This window comes from Hylaeus anthracinus, unplaced genomic scaffold, assembly GCF_026225885.1.
Source record: "Hylaeus anthracinus isolate JK02 unplaced genomic scaffold, UHH_iyHylAnth1.0_haploid 11994, whole genome shotgun sequence".
Classification (NCBI taxonomy): Eukaryota; Metazoa; Arthropoda; class Insecta; order Hymenoptera; family Colletidae; genus Hylaeus; species Hylaeus anthracinus.
In genome coordinates this window covers 16,168,115-16,177,234 of record NW_026534341.1, presented here as the reverse complement: position 1 = coordinate 16,177,234, position 9,120 = coordinate 16,168,115, and the positions used below count along the sequence as shown (strand labels likewise).

The window sequence follows — 9,120 nt, the reverse complement described above, 5'->3', positions numbered from 1 at the left end:
CTAGTGCGTATTCATATAAATTAACTAGAAATTATTTCATACTTTTCATTACACCTTTTTCGAAGTCGGTTAAATTTGTTTTCCAAAAAATTATTTTATTTTACTCTTTTTAGTGGCAATCTATAACTAATAGGTTTCATGCAATAACAACAGTTATGAGCAATATACAGGATGACACAAAGACGTTGGAGGTCCTTGAAAAGACTTGTTCCGTGTGGGGGGGGGGGGGTGAAACAATTTTTCCTTAGCGAAAATGTTACTCGAGGCTTCGTTAAGGAGATTTTCCAGAAACAGAAACTCCCGACCAATCAGAGCGCGAGTATGCCGGTGCTGCGCCTGCGGGGCTTATGCTACCACAGGCGCTCCACCGGCATACTCGCGCTCTGATTGGTCGGGGGTTTCTGTCAATATCTCTTTAATGAAGCCTCGAACAACATTTTCATTAAGAAAAAATTGTTTCAAATTACCCCCCTCCCCCTCCCGAAACACCCCATTCAAGGACATCCAACATTTTTTGGACACCCTGTGTAATTGCAAATGGGATTATCATGAATACATCTGCAACTACATGTGAAAGGATTGATTGCGTTTGGTAAATTCCTTGTCGAGCTGCACCAGAGCATAGCAATTTCGCTCCAACAATGGTTTTATAAACAATAAAAGTGTTCACAAATTTTTGCAAATTAGAACATCATGAATTCATATATCATAAAATACGGAAGGTTCCATCGCGCTCGATAATTTCCTCACGGAGTTACATCATATAATAGGAATTTTGCGATGACAATAGTTATAAGCAATACAGAAATTCATAAATTTTTGCATCTGTGATCATTGCGAAAACCTCTCCGGCAGCAAAATGTAAGGGGTTTCATCGATTTCATCGGTTTCAGGCCAAACATACGTGAAATAGTACGCTTTTTGCGATAAAAAGTGGTAAAAGATAAGACGAGGACAAATGTTTTACTATGGGACCAAATGGCAAATGCTCTTCCAGATGCAAGGAGTTTCAATCTGATTGGTCCATCCGTCTCGGAGTAAGAAGCTAGACAAAATGTTTCTTTTACGCGACCATCTGGAAGAAATATTCGACAAAATGCAAGAGGTTTCACTCCGATTCATCAAGCCATCTCGACGTAATCGGCAAGCATACCTAAAAATCACGGTTTTTTGGTAAGAAGACGGGTAAAAAATGACAAATCGCAAAGAGTCTTGACAGTAGGATCACCGGGGGAACATGCTCTACAAGATGCAACAGGTTCCATTCCGATTGGTTAAGCTATCTCGACGTAAACGGTGAACAGACTAAAAAAAAAAAAAAAAAAATACATGTCGAATTGAGTAACCTGCTCCTTTTCGAAGTCGCTTAAAAATGAAGTATGAAATAAAAAATAAGGTCCACTATTTCTAACGCACAATTTATTATATTACAATACCAGATTCAGTCCTTTAAGTTTTCAAAAGTACGCACAATGCATGTCAGAAAGTCTTGTTGCAAGAAACCAAATGTCACAAATGCAAACTGACAGTTACAGGTTAGAAATGAACGAGCGGCATGAGTGACAGCCATATTACAATTCCGATCGATGAGCCTTGCCGACTGATTCCGAGAGTTGACGAATCGACGAATGGTCTTAGCTCCTATTGACTAAGTGGTGACGAAAAGAATAAGAATCAGAATCAGAAGAAAAATCTTCAATTTCTGACTGATTCATGACATGATATTACGATATCTCAGTTGTACATAGACCGATTTTATCGATTTTGGTTTTATTAGAAAGCTTATATGCGATTTACATTAGAAAAATGCCTTTAGATTTAGAAAATACAGCAGACGTGACGAGATATTAATGACAGAAGTTTCGGGTTAAGTTGGAATCGCAGTTTTACAAGTAAAAGATACGTGGTAGCGCTAGCGCCAGTATACACGGTGGCGTATAATTTTTCATGTACTTGGCGTCGAGACGCTACCGCGTCTCTAGATAAACAACTAACTAACTAGCTCCTTGAGAAAAGTTTTCGTTGGACGAGAGGGGGGAATGGAAGTACCCTGAACGACTTCCGGTTTAACGGCCGAGGAGATAAGACGTGTTGTAGATACGTGCCGAACTTTTATGGTGAAAAACCGGGAAAAAATCCTAAAGTGTAGTGAAACCCGTTAAGAAATTTTTCCGAGGGGTAGGGACTTTAGGGTAACAGGGTTTTGAAGGACTCTAGGGCATAAAGCCCCTAGAAAAGGGCTAAAAGACTAGGAGGTGTGGGGAGTGGGGGTAGTGATACCCCGTTTTATCCTTACCTAAAAGTTAGAAACTATAGTGCATAGAGAGTGGTCGTTTAACAAATGTACCCCCCGCGGGGGAACCCGCTTGGAAAAACAGTTTCTCATCTAAAAAATGGATAACAACAGGAAAAAAGACCAGGAAAGAGAACCCAGTTAAAAAAAAACGGTAGAGGAAACGAAGAGAAACATAGAGAATCAAGGAAAGGAAATGGAAATAGAAACGATTGAGTCAAAGGAAGTTAAAAAGAACACTAAGGAAAATGAGGACTAAGGAATATGTGAAGATTTAGAAATTTTAGAAGAATATAAAGCTATTGTTAAAAAAATGTGCGACAAATGGGAAAAAAACCGGAAGAGAAAATTGAGGGAGCCACTTGTGACACAGGCCTGGCTTCCACCAATAGGAAGACGGAGGATACGAAATCCACCAATCCTATAACGCCACCGTGCAAGACAGGAAACAAGAATACCAGCAAAGATCCACAAACCTGCCCCCCGGTGGGAAAAGAAGAAATTGAAACAACCGTTAAGTTGGGGAAGGAGGGGAAAGGATAAGCGAGATCGAACAAAGAGTTTCAGACGAACATAGGAACTCGAGAGGAAAGGAACCAAGAGAAATTAGGTATTTTAAAAGAAAATCAGGATAGAACAAAGGACAGTGAGTGGTGGCTTGCAAAAAAGAGAAAAGTAGAGGAAATCAAGGAGGAATGGGAAACACAAAAAACGCAGGTAAAGAAATCAAATAGAAAAAGACAAGATCAGAGGGTGATAAAGTGACTAAAACACAAACTACACATTTTGACACACATGTGTCTCATAGCGAATCGAAATCAAACAAAACTAACCAACATTGCTTACTACAATTACAGGAAGTAAGTGAGCTCATAAAAAAAGGAATAAATATAGAAGCATTAACAAATAAAAATACTAGGAATAAGGAGGAAATTAGTCATTTTCGAGACAAGGATAATTCGAACATACAAGGTAAGAGATTAACTCAGCTATATGATAAGGATCTGGCGAGCAAGGAGTACACGGTGACTGTAGGCCTTGGAAAAAAGCACGTGTCTAAAAACAAAAAAAATAATTTGATTAAAATATATCGATGGATCAGGCAGTTCAAACCAACACCAATATCAATAGAAATGGTTGGTTTTAATCGGACTGATATAATTTACAGGAACAAGGAAGAAGCAAACTATATAATTATGGAAGGTAACAAGGAAAACCGTAAATGCTATGCGAATATTCCATTCAGGAAAATGATAAGAAAAGGAGTAATCCATGAATGGGAAGATAGCGTAGAAGAACTAGAAGCCGAACTTATGCCAGTACAGGGCAAATTCAAGTTGGAAAGATTAAAGAAAAGGATATATAAAGACGGTGAAGTTCAATGGACAGAAGGAAGAGCTATTCTTATAACCTTCGAAGGAGATTCCCTTCCAACGAGGGTACTAATCGGATATGGTCATGTGTGGTTACGAGTTGAACCTTTTATGGAGTCAGTTAAACAGTGTTTTAAGTGCTACAGATACGAGCATTCACAACAAATTTGCAGAAGCAGTGTGAGTAATTGTAGAAGGTGCGGGGAAGAGAGACATGAAGAATGTCAAAAACAGCCTCACTGCACAAAATGTGCTGGCTCTCACCCCAGTATGGCAAGAGAGTGTCCCATCTATCAGAAGGAAATCAATATAAAAAAGGTGATGGCGTACCAAAACTGGCCGTATAATACGGGGAAAACATATATAGAGAATAAATACCGTAGTGAGAACATGGAATGAACTAACATGAATGTAAAACAAGAAAAATGGGACTTTCCACCCCTACAAGCCAAGCACAAGGTTGAATATTGGAAAGATAAGGAAGTGCCTGGACTGGTGTATAAAACAAATAAATGGAACGAACAAAAGGAAAAGGAAAGGAACCCGGAAAACCCAAGGAACCAGGAATATTTTGAAACTGATAAAAATGAAGAAGAACTAATGAATAGGAACGGGAATACTGTCGGAAAGAAGAAAGAAGAAAAACAGAAATCAAGAAGGCCCTTACCGAAATACTTTCGAACCACTCCTGCAGCAAGAGGGGACTTGGTTAGGAGGAGTGGTGGTGTGCGTGTGGGTAGCGAGAGTAGAGTGTAAGAAAAGCGTTTAATGCGAGTAGTGTAGCGATAGTTATAGACACAGTGATAAGGATTAGGCAGGATACAAGAGGAAGAGTAAGGGCAAGTGAAGGTGAGGTGTAAAAAAAATATAAAGGGGTGTTACGGCTGATTTTGTGTGATTCAGCCGATTAATAGGTTAGGTGATGGGCAACGACGGCTATAAATCAGAGCATGATAGTTCGGACGACGAGGGGGCAGTAGGTAAAGTAGACACGGTAGACGAAAAAAGTGGCAGAGCCGAGAACGACAAGAAGAGGTCGGCCAACAAATGCCGATAAAACAGCGAGACACGAGAAGGAAAAAGAAAGAATGGAGAAATTCATAAACAAAGGTAGGAAAGAGATAGTAGATGACAGGATAGTTTGCGACAGGAAAAACAGGCAATGAAGAAATATTGAAAGTGTTAGCTGGGTTGGTGGATGAAATAAGAAGTTTGAAAAAGGAAATACGTACAAATAATATCAGGATCGCGGAAGAAATTATAGAAATTAGGGAAAAAATGCGGGAAAAAGAAATAGACTGAGAGTTAAAAGTAAAAGGAATGGAAAATAAAATTATGGACGTAGAAAATAAAGTAGGGCAGTTAACTAGAGCTGGGGAGGGAAATAGCTGTATTAGCTCGGGGCAAGAAAGAAGGGATTTAGAAGAAAGAATAAAGTCGATAGTGGTTAATAAGGTTAAAAAAGAGATGGGTGGGGAAGTGGTAAAAATAAGAGAGTGGATGGAAAGGCAACAAAAAATAGAAAGGAAAAACAATTTAGTAATAAAGAGTCTAAAGGTACGGCAAGACAATATAAAAACGCAAATTGAAAACTTCCTGCAGAGCGAATTAAGAGTAAGGAGTAAGATATTTTGGGCAAAGGAAATCGGTAGAGGGGAAAAGAGTGTAGTAATAGTGGGAATGGAAAGTTGGGAAGACAAGCAAGAGATTATGAGAAATAAGAGGGGGTTAAGAGGTACGAAGGTATTCATAGATCATGATTTAACGAGACACGAGAGGGAAATACAGTATAAACTAATAGAAATCGCGAGGGGGGAGAGAAGTAAGGGAAAGGAAGTCAGAGTGAGATTTCAAAAATGAAGAATAAACGGAGATTGGGTGAAGTGGAATGAAAGGGCGGGAGGGGTAAGTAGCCAGATTTTTTAGAAAGGGAGCAACCGAGGAGGGTAAAGGTAGCAGAGGAGTTTGGAGGTGGTAAACGTAGAGAAACAAGGTTGCTCGATGAAACAGAAAGAAGGGAAAAAGCAATGAGTGAAAGGAGGAACAGTACGGAATCGAAAGAGGAGAGAGAGGGAAGGGAAAGAAAGGATCAAATGTTATTTTGGAATGTAGCTGAAGTGCTCAACAAAGACAGGGATTTCTGGGAATTTGTGAAGGGTTTTGGCTTTGTAGGTTTGACGGAAACATGGATTAATGAAAAAGGTTGGGAGAAGATAAAAAATATAATGCCAAAGGAATGTAATTGAAAATGCCAATATGCCATACTGGAAAAGGAAAAAGGAAGAGCGATGGGGGGAATTATCACAGGAGTAAGTAACCGGTGGGGTGTAAATGAAGAAACAATACAAGCGGAAGGCGTGAGGTGATGAGCAGGGTGGAATCGGATCATCAGCCTATTGTTATCACACTTGGGGAGACGGAAATCCGAGAAGAGGAAGGAAAGGAAAAGAGCGAAAAAAGAAATAGAAAGTTGGTGCTGGGAGGAAGACAAAGTGCAATCCTTTAAAGATAAGACAGGTGACAGAGTATTCGAACAGGAAGGAGTAGAAGAGAGTTGGATTGAATTAGGAGAAGGAATACGAGAGTGTGCAGTAAGGAGAAAGAGGAAGATCAAAGAAAGAAAGATAGAATATAAACTCCGGTGGGATAAAGAGTGTGGACAAAGAAAAAGGAAACTGAAAAGACTGTACAGGAAATGGAAGGCAGGAAAGGTGGAAAGGGAAGAATACGTGAAAGGCAGAACGGAGTTAAGGAAATTATATGAGGAGAAAGAAAAGAGGAAAAAAGAAGAAGAATTAGAAGAGATCAAAGGGGCAAAAACGGAGGCGCAAATATGGAAGTACATAAACAAAGAGCGGAAAAAGAGAATCATGATAGAAAAGAGCATCAGAATAGAGGAATGGGCAGAACATTTCAGAAACCTATTGGGGGGAAGTCAGGAAAAAGTGACTGAAGTAAGAAGGCAAAGAGGGAGTGAAGGAGATGGAGAGGAAGAGCTGTCTCATAGAGAAATAGAGGAGCAGATACCTAGAAGTTGAAGAAGGGGAAGGCGTCAGGGGAGGACGGGATACCAGCGGAGGCATGGAAACATTGTCAGGGTAGGACTAGGGAGAAACTAAGAGAAATACTAGAAAAGGTATGGAGAGGGGAAGGTTTCCTGAGGGATTGGAGGAAAGGGATTATAGTCCCGATTCATAAGAAGGGGGATACAGAGGAGGCCAAAAATTATAGGGGGGTCTCACTTCTGAGTACAGCATATAAAATATACGCGGCAATGCTAAATGGGAGACTGAAGAAGGAGGTGGAGGATAAGAAGATCCTACCAGAGTCGCAGGCAGGCTTCAGAAAGGATAGAGGGACGATGGATAATGTCTATGTACTGCAACACATACTGGAAAGAGAGATAGCTAAGAAGAGGGGAAAGCTATATACGATATTTATAGACTTAAAGGCAACGTTTGACAAGGTGTCAAGAGAAGAACTTTAGAGGGTGATGGAGAGAAGAGGAATACGTAGGGGGTTGATTGAAAGAGTTAAGGAAATGTATCAGGAAACGGAAAATGTAGTGAAAGTAGGGAAAGAATCGTCGGAAAGTTTTTGGACAAGTGAAGGAGTAAGACAGGGATGTCCGATAAGCCCAACACTGTTTGCGATATTTATATCAAAGTAGGGAGAGGTGTTGAGGAAAGCACAGGCAGGAGGAATGGTAATTGGCAAAGAAAAGTTTTGGTCCTTGGCATATGTAGATGACATAGTGTTGGTATCGAAGAGGGCAGAAGAGTTGGAAGAGATGTTGAAAACGCTGGAAAGCTATCTAGAGAAAAGAAAGTTAACTCTAAACGCGGAAAAATCCAAAATAATGGTTTTTAAGAAAGGAGGGGGGGAGAGGAGAGGGAGGGAGTGGAGATGGAAATTTAAGGTTCTGGAAACAGTAAAAGAATTTGTATACCTGGGGGTACGTTTCCAAAGGAATGGGGACATGGTCGGACACGTGAAGGAGAGAGCGAAGAAAGCTAATATAATAATCAGGCCGATATGGGGTATAGGGGAACGTAAATTCAAGAAGAATTTTAGAAAAAGGATGCTAATGTTTGACAGCCTGGTGACAGCAGTAATGTTGTATGGGGCGGAGATTTTCGGATGGAAAGAGAGAGCAGAATTAGAAGCGACTCAAACGAAATATATCAGGTGGTGTCTAGGCTTGGATTGCTGCACATTATTATATATATTACTAGAGGAGTCAAAAAGGGAAAAAATAAGGATGAGAGCGGGAATAAAAGCGTTGAGATTCGAAGAGAAAGTCAGGAGTGCAGAAGGAAGGGTGTTAGTGAAGGAATGTTTAAAGGAGTAGGAAAGTACAACAGTAGAGACCAGGAATAGCAGAGAAAAAACAGATTATCTCAGGAGAATTGAGTATATCCAAGCGGGAATTGAGGTATTACGAGAAGAAGGGAGAGACGTTGTGAAGGAATTAAAGGAGAGAGACAGTCAAGTACAAAGACAAGTGCAATTCAATAAAATAAGAGAGGCTAAATACAATAGTAGATTTAAATATATTGTAACGATGCTACGACCGGAATATCTAGTAAGACAGGAAAAGAAGATAGCCAAAAATATATTGCGAGGGTAAGATGTGGAAATTTGGAAGAAGAGAACAAGTATTGGCTGAGGGAGGAGGATAGGAGGTGTATTGTGTAATCTAGAGATAGGAACACTGAAACACTACACTGAGGAATGTCAGGAGCTAGAAAGAGGGGAATTAAGTGAGGAAACATTGGTAGAGGGGAGGGCAGAGGAGAGAGTTGCAGAATGCGTAAGGAAGTTGGAGAAAAAGCGAAAGGAAAAGAGCGGAAAGTAAAGAGAGAGGTGGAAGACAGAGATAAGAGGATGGGGGGTGACTTAGAGAGGGGCAACATATGTATGTGTATATTTATATGGAATATATTTATGGATAGTTTATATGTTTTGGTGTCTATATGTTTAGATGTTTTATATGTTTGACATGTTTATATAGTTTTGGTATATCTATGTGCGTTTAAGTGAAATATAGGTATGTTAGGATAGGTCTAGGTTTATATATACATATAAGTTAGGGGAAATAGATAGTAGTTAAGGGAGTGGACTCCGCCGAAAAGATCAACGCGACATAAAAACCGAGCGGCCGCTAGAAGAAGTAAATTAAGTAAAACATTTAGGCCGGAAGAGGAGCTGAATGCAATTTCTGCTGTTCAAAATATGCTGCTGATAAGGTAAGGTAAGCTTTATAAGCAAGCGAGACGTCAACGACAATGTATCGTTGGAGCGAGCAGCCGTGCCGGAACACACTCACACATGCAACGCTCCGTAGCATGTCCGTGTGCCTACGAGACTGCAAAGGTTCCGTATTGTCCTATTTATGTCTCGACAATGCAGATTCGAGACCTCTCAAAACTTGTTTCCGCTAGATAAATGTTC

General features: G+C 40.1%; 2 protein-coding genes across 2 annotated transcripts; both read left to right on the top strand.

The window, feature by feature from the left end:
* Positions 1–2,861: 2,861 nt before the first annotated feature.
* On the top strand, positions 2,862–4,335 carry LOC128888953 (uncharacterized). The gene is made up of 2 exons (XM_054146183.1): positions 2,862–3,010; positions 3,151–4,335. Exon 2 carries the CDS (start codon positions 3,427–3,429, stop codon positions 4,063–4,065), a length of 639 nt encoding a protein of 212 aa, XP_054002158.1. The 5' UTR covers positions 2,862–3,010; positions 3,151–3,426; the 3' UTR covers positions 4,066–4,335.
* Positions 4,072–6,704, top strand: LOC128888868 (uncharacterized). Its single transcript, XM_054146034.1, has 2 exons — positions 4,072–4,418; positions 6,083–6,704. Exons 1-2 carry the CDS (start codon positions 4,072–4,074, stop codon positions 6,702–6,704), a joined length of 969 nt encoding a protein of 322 aa, XP_054002009.1.
* The last annotated feature ends 2,416 nt before the right edge of the window (positions 6,705–9,120 follow it).